The sequence below is a fragment of the Salvelinus sp. IW2-2015 genome, linkage group LG18 (genome assembly GCF_002910315.2).
Source record: "Salvelinus sp. IW2-2015 linkage group LG18, ASM291031v2, whole genome shotgun sequence".
Classification (NCBI taxonomy): Eukaryota; Metazoa; Chordata; class Actinopteri; order Salmoniformes; family Salmonidae; genus Salvelinus; species Salvelinus sp. IW2-2015.
Window position 1 is genome coordinate 30153254 of NC_036858.1, and position 15800 is coordinate 30169053.

At 44.8% G+C, this 15800-nt stretch overlaps 1 protein-coding gene and 1 long non-coding RNA gene across 3 annotated transcripts in view; both read left to right on the forward strand.

Annotated features, from left to right (window-relative positions):
- Nucleotides 1–2408, forward strand: part of LOC111977704 (uncharacterized) — a 38428-nt gene extending 36020 nt beyond the window's left edge. Inside the window, exon 4 of the long non-coding RNA XR_002879073.2 lies at nt 2266–2408. This is a non-coding gene — a long non-coding RNA (uncharacterized lncRNA). The remainder of the gene's footprint in view (nt 1–2265) is intronic.
- A 6520-nt stretch (nt 2409–8928) lies between these two features.
- LOC111977781 (mRNA decay activator protein ZFP36L2-A) lies at nt 8929–12282 on the forward strand. Of its 2 annotated transcripts, none has more exons than XM_024007416.2 (2): nt 8929–9261; nt 9523–12282. In XM_024007416.2, the coding sequence occupies exons 1-2, from the start codon at nt 9175–9177 to the stop codon at nt 10699–10701; spliced, it is 1266 nt and encodes a 421-aa protein (XP_023863184.1). In that variant the 5' UTR covers nt 8929–9174; the 3' UTR covers nt 10702–12282. The 2 variants fall into 2 exon arrangements, with proteins under 2 accessions (XP_023863184.1, XP_023863185.1); XM_024007417.2 differs by having other exon boundaries at nt 9177–9261; nt 9527–12282.
- Nucleotides 12283–15800: the final 3518 nt, after the last annotated feature.

The following is a 15800-nucleotide window of genomic DNA, read 5'->3' on the forward strand; positions in this document are numbered from 1 at the left end:
CACACACACACACACACACACACACACACACACACACACACACACACACACACACACACACACACACACACACACACACACACACACACACACACACACACACACACACACACACACACACACACACACACACACACACACACACACACACACACACACACACTCAACACTTCCTGGTCTCTGCTCCTCTGCACGGTGTGTGTGTGTGTGTGTAACTGCCAGTGAATGTTGTGGGCATATGGGTACAGTATACAAAGATTTGAACCATTTGAGTCCCAGCACTCAAAACAGATTGGTTTCTCTGAGCTGTGGAGAGTGAAGGGTTAAGCAGAGCAGGGCCTTGTTAAAAAGGCAGGTGGAGGGCAGGGGCTGGTGTGGTCCCCAGGTTAGGGCCCAGGTGAGGTAAAACTGGGAATAGAGGTACTTTGGCCCCATATCCCTCTGATGTGGGTAACTGAGCAGAGGTGGCTGAACACACAGCATGATGACACCAGGGAGAGATGGGGGAGAGGAGGGAGGTCCACCAATCTCTCTTATTTCACACACTATCATTACAGCTCGCCTCCCCCAAAATCCCCCTCTGTCATTGGGACACCCAACACCCCCAGCTGCAGAAGCTAAGTCCTGGATTTGCCGAACACCGAAAGCTCCCTCCTCTCTCTTTCCTTACTTAAAAGTTTGTAATTAGTTCCAGCCCAAGACTCCCACCACATATTGATTTCGGGAATTAAGCGTCCTCCTTTCCCGTCGAATCTGTCTCCGTGTCATAGCGAAACGTCCTTCGTATGTATGGCACAGAGCTTGCTGGCTGCGAAATGATACAGATGAGACAAATTCACCCCAAAATACCATGGACGTGACAGAAGGGCAGGACTTGGAACGGGCTTCACTTGGCTTCTGCAGTTATTTATGGAGGATGTCATTGATCTCTCTGAAATGAGTCTACTTCTATTTCCAGTGCAGCTATAGCTCATACAATCGCCTACAGTACCTTTCCTCATGTCATGTTTAGGTAGAGTGAATACGTTTTACAGAACTGGTTATTATGAGATCCATAATCGTAGGAGTCCATTTACTTGTAGAGTGCATACTCCTGGATTACTCTCCACTCGCTGTCCTGTCCTTTACTATCCACCCTGTTCCAACAGGCTTACAATGTGCCAGCTGTAATAGTAGTAGTAGAACAGTCACCCCCTCGCCAGCCCATTCACCAATGGGAAGATGTTGGCACCGCCCTGTCATCTCTCTGATTTAACATTTTCGGATAAACACTGTACTCACATAAACAACACACTAACACTGGCACTCTTACACACTCTTACACACACACACACACACACACACACACACACACACACACACACACACACACACAACACACACACACACACACACACACAGTAATAAGCAGGAAAGACAATCCACTGAGAGGAGTGGATGTTGTGTACTGTAAGCCGAGGAGAGACGAGGGGAAATTGCGTTAGTGAAGTGTGAAACCTCCCGAAAGTCCATAGATTAAAGAGCGGCTAGAGTTCCCTATTATGTCTTAATGTTTGGGGCTGGTTGTTTTGAAGCAGGCTGGCCCGGGTCCAGCGGTAAAGCCTGTCGCCCTCTCTTCCCTCTGGGATGAATGGCTGGGGTGACATCAGAGCCGGCCAACCCAGAGATGGCGGCACAGCCCTTTGGTTCGAGAAAGGAACATGCCACTCTGGCTCGACCCACTAAATCTCTGATAATACTGTACAGTCAACAACTTCTTAGGTTCCCGAGTGGGTTTCCCTGAATCTCAAGAACTTGGTTTACACCCCCCCCCCTCTAGAAGGGAAAACCAATCCTCCTGAATGGCCAGGATTTCCAGCACGGCAGTAGGAGTGGGTTGGATGCTGTCTGGGGATGTTGATGGGGTTAAGTCTTCCCTACCATGGTGGTAGTGTTTTAACTGGTATGTCTGAATGACTTTTGAAGTCCCTTGTGTTATCTCCGGGTATCAACTGTACAGGCATGGTCAAGGATAACAACACAAAAATATACACACACACACACAGTTTCAGAGCGCTTTCAAGTCGATACATGGACAACTGGAGTCGTTCAGTCTGGGCCTGTTGCTGGATGAGTGTTAATACTGTCATGCTCTCGCCACTTCAGGTGTCTTCCTCTCACTCATACACTCTTTCCCAGCTCAACCCTGTGTGTGTGTGTGTGTGTGTGGTGTTGTGGTGTGTGTGTGTGTGTGTGTGTGTGTGTGTGTGTCTCCTTTCTTACCAGGTCAGTTGCCTGATGTGGCTGTCTCTTGCTCCTGCTCTCCTTCGCCGTCTCCGGCAGCCACTCTGTCAGGGTGAGGATACCCATTGGCACCTGCCCCCACAACTAGAACAGCTGGCACAGCAACCCACAGCCATGTCCAGGGCCACAGGTGGGCACACAGAGACACACACCACGTCTAGGGACACAGGGGACAGAGCCAACAACGGGATGTTGGCTCACATACCTATTTCTACATTCTGAGGATCTAGAGGGAAAAGCGGGTAGGAGTTAAAACCAATCCATTTAGTCAACTCAGGAAGTGAACTGAAATTGTAAGTGAATTTAGATAGGATTGACCCCGATCCTGGAGAGACGGCAAGTATGGTTGGGAGAGCAGGGGAGTCTTTAGGGGAAACAGGCGCCAGAAAGAGAAACACTGTTATAGTACAGTAGCACTGATGAAGATATAATGAGGATGTTATTTTTATTCATAGCACTCTGTTACCACAAGACCCATAGAACACCAAATAAGGAGTGGGAGAGACAGAAAAAGCCGTTCTCAATCTGTTGTCCGACACAGGCTCAATGCGAAGCTTATACAAAACCCATTCTGGGAAGAAAGCTATAACTCGTGTACACACACACACACACACCTTCTGAAGAGTCGGGATTCGACTGGATAAGATGGGATGGAATGGCGAGATATCTATGCCCTTTGGCAGAGTATTCTCTTGTTCATCATCCCTCTACTACCAATATCTGAATTGATAGAAAAGCATCAAATGAACTTAATTCAATCTGATTCCTATTCATGACCCTCTCCCACCTCCATTCTAACACATTCGTTATCGTATTCCATTCACTCTCATCACTGCTCAGGATGAGGAGGTGTTCCTGTTTGAGAGTGGAGATCTGAACCTGTGGGCCGAGCCTGTCCAGTGGATGCGGCTGCTACACAGATACCTGGGGTCCTCTTCAAAGCCCCAGGCTGAAGGCTCTGAACCAGAACCAGGCAGAGCTCCTCAGTCTGTCAGCCCAGGAAGATGCCCTGTCCCTGGCCACCCAGCAGGCTCTGGAGGTCCTCCCAGTCCTCCCACACTGGCTACGGGTTTTAGACTCCAAGAAACGTTCTGAATTTAACACTTATGCAAGCAGTATACACATTTTCATGACTAAAATGGTTTGTTTATCAGCGACGGGTGTATAGGTTTTTCGAAGGAATGTACTGCTGAAAGTGTATACGTTTTGAGTTTTGTCTGTGTTTTCAAAGTAAAGATGCCTGATTCAAGTCTCGCAATTCCGAGACAGGCTCTAGTGTAGTAAACCTAATTCAGCTTGTCAACCAGCAATTATTAATATTGGGTTTGCTAAATTAGGGTTGGAGTGAAAACCTATAGGCTGTCTCTTACACACACACACACACACACACACACACACACACACACACACACACACACACACACACCTCAACACTTCCTGGTCTCTGCTCCTCTGCACGGTGTGTGTGTGTGTGTGTAACTGCCAGTGAATGTGTGTGGGCATATGGGTACAGGTATACAAAGATTTGAACCATTTGAGTCCCAGCACTCAAAACAGATTGGTTTCTCTGAGCTGTGGAGAGTGAAGGGTTAAGCAGAGCAGGGCCTTGTTAAAAAGGCAGGTGGAGGGCAGGGGCTGGTGTGGTCCCCAGGTTAGGGGCCCAGGTGAGGTAAAACTGGGAATAGAGGTACTGTGGCCCCATATCCCTCTGATGTGGGTAACTGAGCAGAGGTGGCTGAACACACAGCATGATGACACCAGGGAGAGATGGGGGAGAGGGAGGGAGGTCCACCAATCTCTCTTATTTCACCACTATCATTACAGCTCGCCTCCCCCAAAATCCCCCTCTGTCATTGGGACACCCAACACCCCCCAGCTGCAGAAGCTAAGTCCTGGATTTGCCGAACACCGAAAGCTCCCTCCTCTCTCTTTCCTTACTTAAAAAGTGTGTTAATTAGTTCCAGCCCAAGACTCCCACCACATATTGATTTCGGGAATTAAGCGTCCTCCTTTCCCGTCGGAATCTGTCTCCGTGTCATAGCGAAACGTCCTTCGTATGTATGGCACAGAGCTTGCTGGCTGCGAAATGATACAGATGAGACAAATTCACCCCAAAATACCATGGACGTGACAGAAGGGCAGGACTTGGAACGGGCTTCACTTGGCTTCTGCAGTTATTTATTGGAGGATGTCATTGATCTCTCTGAAATGAGTCTACTTCTATTTCCAGTGCAGCTATAGCTCATACAATCGCCTACAGTACCTTTCCTCATGTCATGTTATGGTAGAGTGAATACGTTTTACAGAACTGGTTATTATGAGATCCATAATCGTAGGAGTCCATTTACTTTGTAGAGTGCATACTCCTGGATTACTCTCCACTCGCTGTCCTGTCCTTTACTATCCACCCTGTTCCAACAGGCTTACAATGTGCCAGCTGTAATAGTAGTAGTAGAACAGTCACCCCCTCGCCAGCCCCATTCACCAATGGGAAGATGTTGGCACCGCCCTGTCATCTCTCTGATTTAACATTTTCGGATAAACACTGTTACTCACATAAACAACACACTAACACTGGCACTCTTACACACTCTTACACACACACACACACACACACACACACACACACACACACACACACACACACACACACACACACACACACACACACAGTAATAGCAGGGGAAAGACAATCCACTGAGAGGAGTGGATGTTGTGTACTGTAAGCCGAGGAGAGACGAGGGGAAATTGCGTTAGTGAAGTGTGAAACCTCCCGAAAGTCCATAGATTAAAGAGCGGCTAGAGTTCCCTATTATGTCTTAATGTTTGGGGCTGGTTGTGTTTTGAAGCAGGCTGGCCCGGGTCCAGCGGTAAAGCCTGTCGCCCTCTCTTCCCCTCTGGGATGAATGGCTGGGGTGACATCAGAGCCGGGCCAACCCAGAGATGGGCGGCACAGCCCTTTGGTTCGAGAAAGGAACATGCCACTCTGGCTCGACCCACTAAATCTCTGATAATACTGTACAGTCAACAACTTCTTAGGTTCCCGAGTGGGTTTCCCTGAATCTCAAGAACTTGGTTTTACACCCCCCCCCCTCTTAGAAGGGAAAACCAATCCTCCTGAATGGCCAGGATTTCCAGCACGGCAGTAGGAGTGGGGTTGGGATGCTGTCTGGGGATGTTGATGGGGTTAAGTCTTCCCTACCATGGTGGTAGTGTTTTAACTGGTATGTCTGAATGACTTTTGAAGTCCCTTGTGTTATCTCCGGGTATCAACTGTACAGGGCATGGTCAAGGGATAACAACACAAAAATATACACACACACACACAGTTTCAGAGCGCTTTCAAGTCGATACATGGACAACTGGAGTCGTTCAGTCTTGGGCCTGTTGCTGGATGAGTGTTAATACTGTCATGTCCTCTCGCCACTTCAGGTGTCTTTCCTCTCACTCATACACTCTTTCCCAGCTCAACCCTGTGTGTGTGTGTGTGTGTGTGTGTGTGTGTGTGTGTGTGTGTGTGTGTGTGTGTGTGTGTGTCTCCTTTCTTACCAGGTCAGTTGCCTGATGTGGCTGTCTCTTGCTCCTGCTCTCCTTCGCCGTCTCCCGGCAGCCACTCTGTCAGGGTGAGGATACCCATTGGCACCTGCCCCCACAACTAGAACAGCTGGCACAGCAACCCTACAGCCATGTCCAGGGCCACAGGTGGGCACACAGAGACACACACCACGTCTAGGGACACAGGGGACAGAGCCAACAACGGGATGTTGGCTCACATACCTATTTCTACATTCTGAGGATCTAGAGGGAAAAGCGGGGTAGGAGTTAAAACCAATTCCATTTAGTCAACTCAGGAAGTGAACTGAAATTGTAAGTGAATTTAGATAGGATTGACCCCGATCCTGGAGAGACGGCAAGTATGGTTGGGAGAGCAGGGGAGTCTTTAGGGGAAACAGGCGCCAGAAAGAGAAACACTGTTATAGTACAGTAGCACTGATGAAGATATAATGAGGATGTTATTTTTATTCATAGCACTCTGTTACCACAAGACCCATAGAACACCAAATAAGGAGTGGGAGAGACAGAAAAAGCCGTTCTCAATCTGTTGTCCGACACAGGCTCAATGTGAAGCTTATACAAAACCCATTCTGGGAAAGAAAGCTATAACTCGTGTACACACACACACACACACCTTCTGAAGAGTCGGGATTCGACTGGATAAGATGGGATGGAATGGCGAGATATCTATGCCCTTTGGCAGAGTATTCTCTTGTTCATCATCCCTCTACTACCAATATCTGAATTGATAGAAAAGCATCAAATGAACTTAATTCAATCTGATTCCTATTCATGACCCTCTCCCACCTTCCATTCTAACACATTCGTTATCGTATTCCATTCACTCTCATCACTGCTCAGGATGAGGAGGTGTTCCTGTTTGAGAGTGGAGATCTGAACCTGTGGGCCGAGCCTGTCCAGTGGATGCGGCTGCTACACAGATACCTGGGTGTCCTCTTCAAAGCCCCAGGGCTGAAGGCTCTGAACCAGAACCAGGCAGAGCTCCTCAGTCTGTCAGCCCAGGAAGATGCCCTGTCCCTGGCCACCCAGCAGGCTCTGGAGGTCCTCCCAGTCCTCCCACACTGGCTACGGGTTTTAGACTCCAAGAAACGTTCTGAATTTAACACTTATGCAAGCAGTATACACATTTTTCATGACTAAAATGGTTTGTTTTATCAGCGACGGGTGTATAGGTTTTCGAAGGGAATGTACTGCTGAAAGTGTATACGTTTTGAGTTTTGTCTGTGTTTTTCAAAGTAAAGATGCCTGATTCAAGTCTCGCAATTCTTGAAAACAACCACAGGGCGGTATGTGTATGGATTAAAAAATATATAATATGTATTAGCACGTTTTCCAGTGGACTCTTTTCATCCCTTTGCATAGGTTTTTATGCCCCCTTGGTTTCCTAGGTTACGTAATTAGGAGGGCAACACAATGGTCCACTGTCCTGTGTCAGCGACTGCCCAGACAGCTGGGCAGTCTTGCGCTGTAGTATGGCAATGTTCCCTGTTACTGTAAAAATGATGTCATGTTCTGGAACGCTTGAACATCCCCCAATAAAAACAGCACTGTGTGATGAGTGTGGTTTTTTTTTGCGGATGAGGACATGTTCAAGGGATTTCTCAAAGTTTGAGGCTTGCCCATCTGTCTTTGACGTCAGACCGTCTTTTATCATAAACGCTCAAGCTCATTTAGGCAGAGTACAGCCCCAGCTCTAATTTAACYGTTTGTAGTAGTAGATTCCAACCCGTTGTGTCATTTGTTTTCGGCTGTTGCTATTTGGCTTTCTTTATATCCAGCTCTCAGCAGCTAAACCACTCACTCAGTGGGACTATTGAATGATGCCGAATCGTAGAACTTTTTTTTTTTTAACCACTTCCAGATTTGGAAAGATAACTGGTGTCACAAAAACCTACAATTTATGGTGATATGTTTTCTACAGAATTGTAAAATACTTATAGCAACAAAAGTATCTCCCTTGTGGGACCCTAATATAGCCCTGCTCCTCACTGCTAATTATACCATCTTTGTATGTGGCTGTGAACTTTGTTTGACCCCGTTTTCATAGCTTTCGGATGGTTGAGAGCGTTTGTTACACCACACCGTCAAATAGGCTGTTTTAAACGTATACAAATACGTTAAGTATTTCAAATGTATTTTTTGAACCTCAGCAGGTGGCGCTCAAGTCAGTCATTTTGGGCTTTGCTCTTAGGGGGGCAGTGTTGCACTGCTTTTTACATATTCACATTCCTTTAGTCAACTCTCAGTGCAGTATTCTGAGATTGTGTGCTGCTGAGCCACAGTGTAATAGATGGTTGAACGCTCTTTATATAACAAGTGGCTGATTGGAAATCATTCCGTGCCGACTCATTATTTCACTTTTGTTTTCTATCCATGTGACCTTTCAATTTCAATTAGCCATCCTATATGTAAATGCACCGTGATGCACATACATTTGATTGCTGGGAGGCCAATCAACTCTATTCTTATGTCATGGTAAAAAAAAAGTTAAATTACTGTCTCGCTCCAACCCCACTTGTAACTAACCGGGTTCAGTTTACCAACCAGCTAACGTTCATTATTAGAATCCGGTACCGTAAATTAGGGTTGGAGTGAAAACCTATAGGAKTGTAGCTCTCCAGGAACAGGTATGGAGAGCCCTGAACTAGGACAGAATTTTGTGGTGTGTGGTTTATGCAATCACTAACAAACCTAAACAGCAAAAATATTTCACTCTGGTTTCTGATACCATTTTCCCGACACTTGCGTTCCTACTCACGCACCTGCGAGAGAGAGAGAGAGAGAAGCGAAACGCAGTGGTCTCCAGTTTGTATAGTTGCTTTAACGTGTACAAAGATTAATGACTTTTCGAGCAACTCCTACTGTACCCTATTGCTTGATTCAACAACCTTGCCCCTCATTCAAAAAGGGACCAACTTTCACAAATTGCGTGATAGAATTTTGGAGGAAACACTAGATTTCGAGGTGGAGTATAATAATTAGACGCCAACCAGTGACTGGAAGACGTTCGAATACGGGGGCGTGATCTACAAAACATTGTTACAACTTCAGAAAGCTCCACCCTCGAGCCACTGCGAAGCATTTATATTCATGTGCAGAGGAGAGGTAGTTAGTGAAGCACTCTATTTCAGCGCTTCTCGAGGGAAGAATCTACAACCCAATACAAGGAACTTACTTTCCACAACTTGTTAATTTCATCTCCACCACTGGAATTGCAAATTTCGATTTTTCAGAACTTCCAAGCGTTCTAAAAACCAGTCGTGGCACAATCTACAACAGTTGCCTCGTGCATTGAAGGATCCTGGTTGGTCCTCTATGAGAGATCTACTGCGACAAACATCCGAAAAAGAGATGTCTGCAACCATGTTGTCCGCTTTGTACGACATCGACATGCTTTACAAGGTAAAGTATATTTCCCCATTGTAGATGGGAAGTCTTGTTCTTTACCAGGTCTGATCGCTTGAGCATGCCTTTTTATTTTCAGTAGGCTACAACTAGCGGCGTAGAGTAAGCAATCACTTGTTGCTAGCGTGAGCCCGCCATAGTTTTTCCATTGTTACTAAGTTTACGTTTGCACTCAGAACTTATCAGAATTGAATATGCATTTGGCCAAAACCGTGTTAGTTTAAATGCATTGCTTATGTTTGTCTTCTCTCTCAACAGCAAGATATGAACATGAACGCTATGAATCACATCAATAGCATGCTGGATAACAAAGCGGTGGGGGCTCCACTGACACCTACACAGAGTTCCAACAGTTTTTCTTTCACGCCGGGATTTTTCCGTAGAAACTCGACCAGCAACATGGAAGCAATGATCAACAGCAACAAGTACTCCGTCAACTCCTACACTAATTTGAAGGAGAACGCGAGCAGCAGCAGCACTGCCATTATGAACAAGGAGAACAAGTTCCGTGACAGGGCATACAGCGAGAACAGTGACCGCAGCCAGCAGCTGCAGATCCTACAGCAGAAGCCGGGCTCTCAGATCAACTCCACGCGCTACAAGACCGAACTCTGCAGGCCCTTCGAGGAGAACGGGGCATGCAAATATGGAGAGAAGTGCCAGTTTGCTCACGGCTACCACGAGCTGAGAAATTTGTCTCGTCACCCCAAGTACAAAACCGAGCCCTGTCGCACTTTCCACACTATTGGCTTCTGCCCCTACGGTCCCCGCTGTCATTTTATCCACAACGCTGATGAGCGCAGACCTGCTCCAATCAACGCCAACATGCAGGGGGAACCCAAGTCGGCTCGGGAGCTCTGTGGCTATGGTCAAAGGGAGGTTGTTCCGCAGCAAGGTGGGCACAACCGGGACAGACCAAAGCTTCACCACAGCCAGAGTTTTTCTGGCTTTTCCAGCCACCATGGACTTGAGTCGCCACTGCTCGAGAGCCCCACGTCGCGCACCCCACCACCCCCCTCTTCTTGCTCTCCCAACTATTATGAGGACATGCTGTCTCCCAACTCCATGTCTTGTGTGAACAGTGCATTCAATTTTCCTGGGCAGGACCTGAAAGCCTTACTTGCTCCCCTTGCCATGCATACTCAGAACGGCTATGCCAACAACCAGTTCAACGCCTACTACGGGAACATTCAAGCTAACGTGTGCCCCCCTTCTCCCCCTTCATACAACATGAGCCACTTGCAGTCCCTGCGCCGCCTCAACGAGTCGCCYGTGTTCGACTCGCCTCCCAGCCCGCCCGACTCCCTCTCAGACCTGGAGAGCTATGCGAGCGGGTCCCTCAGCTCTTCTGGGAGTCTCAGRGGCTCCGAGTCCCCAAGTTTGGATGCTGGGAAACGTCTGCCAATCTTCAGCAGGCTGTCGATTTCAGATGACTAAACATCCTATCATGTTGTTTTCAATGGATGAAAATTATCCTTGATATGGCATTAGTTGTTTTTCCTTTTTGTAATGGTATAGCTGTATAAAAGTAGATATCAACAGAAGGCATTCCATCAGCGACTTACTTATTTGAGCTGCAATTAATGGCAGTATTTTTGGTCTATCAGGCAAGCCACACTTCCCTGGGATAGATGTGTACAGAACTTGACACTGACACTGCAAAGTGGTTTCAGATTTCCTCCATCCCGCCAAGAATATGCCTTGACACAATGTAACATTTGTTTTTCAAAAGTATGTGTTCCTTTATGAACGTTTAAACTTCCATTCCAGGACTTTAATCTGTTTCACAGCACCACAACAGTGGTTTGTTGCTTAGTTGAAAAGCACTCGCGTTCGGTTTGTTTGGGGAAATCACTGATGGTTGAATCGTTTTTTTTTTTTAGCTGTTTTGAGTGATTTACATAGCAGTGTGTAACTGGCTATGAACTATTTAACTTATTTATTATCTTGTGAAAAGTATAGGCTATACATCATTGGTAATTTGTGTCCATACTGTATTTATCAAGTATGATGAAGCAATAGATCTATATTCTTTTATGTTTAAATTATGATCGCCATTATTAATCTGCATAAAGTGGAGTGTATGTTCTTTTCACAGTAATATATATTTTGTTTTTGGTTTCCATTTTGTAACTTCACTTATTTTTATTGTAAATGAGTAAAAAAAGATCTTAATTTAAGAGGACACGTGATATTTATTTCATTAATTTTGTTTACGTTTATTAAAACAAGTTTGCGTGATTGCTGTTTGCTTGTAAGCGCTGTGGAAGCCTTTTCTTTTTTTTTGAGTCCATGTCTAGATGTTTCTGTATAAACGATGTGGTTGTGCAGACCGTCCAAACCTGAGCTAGCCTTACGTTTTTATTTTAATTTTATTTTTTTATATAGATCAGACTTCAGTGACAAAGAACCCAAGTAAATAAATTAACCAAAAAAGTATTTTTGTTTTCTTCTGTTTGCACGAGGTCACACTGATTCCAGCCACGTGCTAAAGAATGTAGCAATCCCTTGTGCTCCAGTATTATTGTGTAGTGCCTACGGAATTCACCATCTTACATGCCTTAACATTAACCAAATAAAGTATTTTTCCTACATGTATCTTTTACACAAGTTGAATTGAATGTAGTGTTGGAGCTGAATTACTTTTGCAGGTGGTTACCACTTTTATAAGACACCTTGGGACAACTATACCTTTTTTGGGGGGAAATTCCCCGTTTCTCTACACTTATTTAGATTGACTAGTCAAACAATCTCAAGGGGGGAAAAAGCAGTCTTCAGAATTTTCTGGATGGGGGAGTGATTGAACGTTTGTACATAGTAGGTACAGGGGTTGCGCACTGTGCTTTTTGACTACTTTATCAGAAGTAAAGCTTTTTGAATGTAATTAAAAACGGACAAAAAGACAGTTGTAGTAATTTGTTTTGCGGGGGGAGTCGGTTCACTACAAATTGAGTGTAAGACTTAACTTTGTACTGTACATTTTTTGTAGTTCTCCCAATAAAATCATTTTGAAAAATAGTATTGTGCTGCTTGGTTTTATCTTTTACATAAAGAATGATGCAAGTGTGTTGGAATTCCCAGTAAGACCTTCCCCTAGTAGAGTGTCACCCATAGAAATTATAATTCTAAACCTGTTTTCAACAGTGCCCCCTTTCATCACTTCATACTAAGTGACCGATACTGCCTCCTGAAAATGCAGTGGTCAGCTCTGCTCTGCCATGTTCTGAAAGCTAGAATCCTTGGCACCCTGCCTCTGATTTGTTAAAAATCTGATAGATGGGCCTGGAGAAATGTAACCACTTAAATTCATAGATGGCTGTGGATGAAAGGACTGACCACCTATATCAAAATTATAGTTTTGAGTCTATATAGCTATAGTGTTTGTTTACGTTCTTCGCAAGCATTGGAGGTAAACAAATGTATATTTMGGGTTCTGATGGGGTACAAGAGCTGAACTAAACTCTTGAGTCATAAGTTATTCTTCATGAATCAATGGGTATACATAAACCATTTATACATCCAAAAATGTATGTATCAACTAAGGATTACAGCTTTAACACACGTGCTAAATACAAATCACCTCTTTCCCATTAACTCTTCCCCCATCATTTGAGGGGAAAGGCTGGAACCATTAGTGTGAATGCACCCCCATCTCTGGCATACCTGTACAGAGTGGCTGGTCTCCAAGGCCTGCTCTGTGACTGTATAGCTGCACTTACAAAGGCAGCCCAATTCTAATCTTTTGCCAAATTCTTGGCAAGAAAGCTGATCTGATTGGTCAAAAGACCAATTAGTGGGGGGAAAAACATAAGATTTGTAATGCCTGTGTAAACACAGCCTACTTGTCTTGGCTAGAGGCCAATGGGGCTTTGTGTTGACTGTAGAGTAGACCTTCCACACTTTCAGACTCCACAGTACAGCCCAATCCCGCACTAGTGGGAGGTAAGGTTGAGGAACTTACTACGTTTACGTGAATTTGGTTTTATTACCCTTACAGACCTAGGAACAAATCTGAATTGTGAGTAGGTAGGGTGTGGTGTGTGTTAGGAAATAAAGCAGTCTCCATGCATACTTCACTAATAGGATGCCAAATTAGGATGATCATACCAAGTGTGGATGTCATCCCCACATGGTATGTTTTATCTGTGAATGGATGAGAGTAGCCATACCTGTCTCTTATACACATCTTATCTGTGAATGGATGAGAGTAGCCATACCCTCTGTTATGATTGGTCTTGAAATACATATGCAGAGGCCTCAGTCTCCTACTCAGAAATGATTTCCTTTAACTATGTATTCATAGCGCATTCATTACACATGTATAAGCATTTTATGAACCTGTTATAACAGGTCCCGACTGCATTATTCAAGGTTAATTAAACTTATCCGTAGCATATCTATAGCACGTTCATGTCATGCTATGCTCATCGTTAGGTATGTTGTTAGATGCATCATTACAATGACAGTTAAATGTCATCATTATGGCTGTTCTCAAAAGTGTGCTTCTGCCATACCAGTGTTATTGAATATGCCAAAAGGCAAAATGTTGCTGTATAGCCTGACCAGCCCCATTTCCCCAACTGGCTTGGGGCGGCAGGTAGCCTAGTGGTTAGAGCATTAGAGCGTTCAACTTGTAACCGAAAGGTTGCAAGATCAAATCCCCGAGCTGACAAGGTCAAAATCTGTCATTCTGAACAAGGCAGTTAACCCACTGTTCCGAGGCCATCATTGAAAATAAGAATTTGTTCTTAACTGACTTGCGTAGTTAAATAAAGGTAAAATGATGCATCTATTAAGATACCTAAATATGAGCTATTGCATGACAATAATGCACTATATACTTGATATGGATATATTTGATTAACCAACCTTTAATAATGTGGTTGGGACCTGTTATAACACGTTCATGAAATGCTTATAGATGTGTAATGAATGTGTTATAGATATGTAGTCAAAGGAAATCATTACCGTTTAAAATGTATTGCAGCAATAAGTGTTTCTCCAGGAGCCTCTCAAGGAACTCTCCACTCTTTTCCATGTTCTACTCTGTGAAGTTATCAGAACCCAAAATCATTCAAAAAAGTGTGTGTGTGTGTGTGTGTGTGTGTGTGTGTGTGTGTGTGTGTGTGTGTGTGTGTGTGTGTGTGTGTGTGTGTGTGTGTGTGTGTGTGTGTGTGTGTGTGTTGTGTGTGTGTTGTGTGTGTGTGGTGTGTGTGTGTGTGTGTGTGTGTGAGCGCGCATATGCTTGTATGTGTGTGTATGTGTGGCTTGCCGGTTAATGGTTCTGGAGCTCTTACAATGACAGGAAATATTCAGAGTTCTGATTATGGCAGGAAGAGCCCACTTCCTCACCACCACCCATTTCCACCTTTTCTCTCCCCAGCTGTTTTTGTCCTATTACTTTCCTCTACTGACCGGTCCAGTAGGATGGCTGCTTCTAGAGGTTACTATTTGAGCAACAGTGCATTGCTTGAGGGCAGCTTGGCTTGCCCTGACATTGTTTTTGTCATGCTCAGTAAGGCGTGAGCAACATCATGACTATTACCATGCAACTCTTAATAAAAAAAAACAGGGAGGGACTACCTGAATTTGTCCAATAAGTCATCCATGTTTTCCTTTCCATTGCAAAATGTTTTGCTACGTGTGCCCTAATGAATACGAGCCCAGGTGTGGGATGTGAGAAAAAGAATGGTGCTTGTTGAGTTAGTGTACAACTTGAGGGAACGAGTCACATTTCTCCTGGCGCGCTGGGCACTCCACGTTCCTTTCCCCTTGCAGTCTGCCTGACGATAAATATTTACAGAGCATCAGCGAGAGGTTAGTGTTTACTGGGGATGGGCGACGCTCAGCTAGAGTGCTGACGACATCCATAGACGCCAAGAGTAAACCAGGGCAGCATGTGTCAGTTTAGATACTTCCCCATGCCCCTCCACAGTTTACTAACACATGGCCCTTTTCAAAAGTAGTGCACTAAATAGGGAATAAGGGTCATTTGGGACAAAGCCCCAGAGTAAAAAAACATGAATCAACAGTTATGGATGGGGGACAGGCACGTGGCTGGACTAATGGTCTCTAGGCCTGGGGTAAGCATGGGTGTTGACCCCATCGCGAGGCGAAGACGATGGGATTGCTGTGTTTGTTTACCTCGGTCTGCCTTGTATACAGGCTGAGGCTCTAACATCACATCGTTGCAGGTGGAACATTCTCATTAAATCTTTCTTTTTTTTCATTCTCTTTAGAATGTAACTAGTGTGCCATTTCAGTCTCCAGTCCCTTTTCCTAAGTACTCCTACATCAGTATTCACTTATATAAAATTACTAGATAGGTGTAGTATTATGTTATTATCTCCTTGTGGTACATCCAACATATTGGTGTAGCCCTATCCTGCAGTCGCAGGACCAAATCGCCCTCTAGTGGTCTCATGGGTGGAATGTTATTAATATTTATCATAATTAATACACATATATATTTTTTTAAACCTGCCAAACGGTTTTGTTATATTTCAGTCTTCTGCGATGTATGTAAAGTGTAGTAT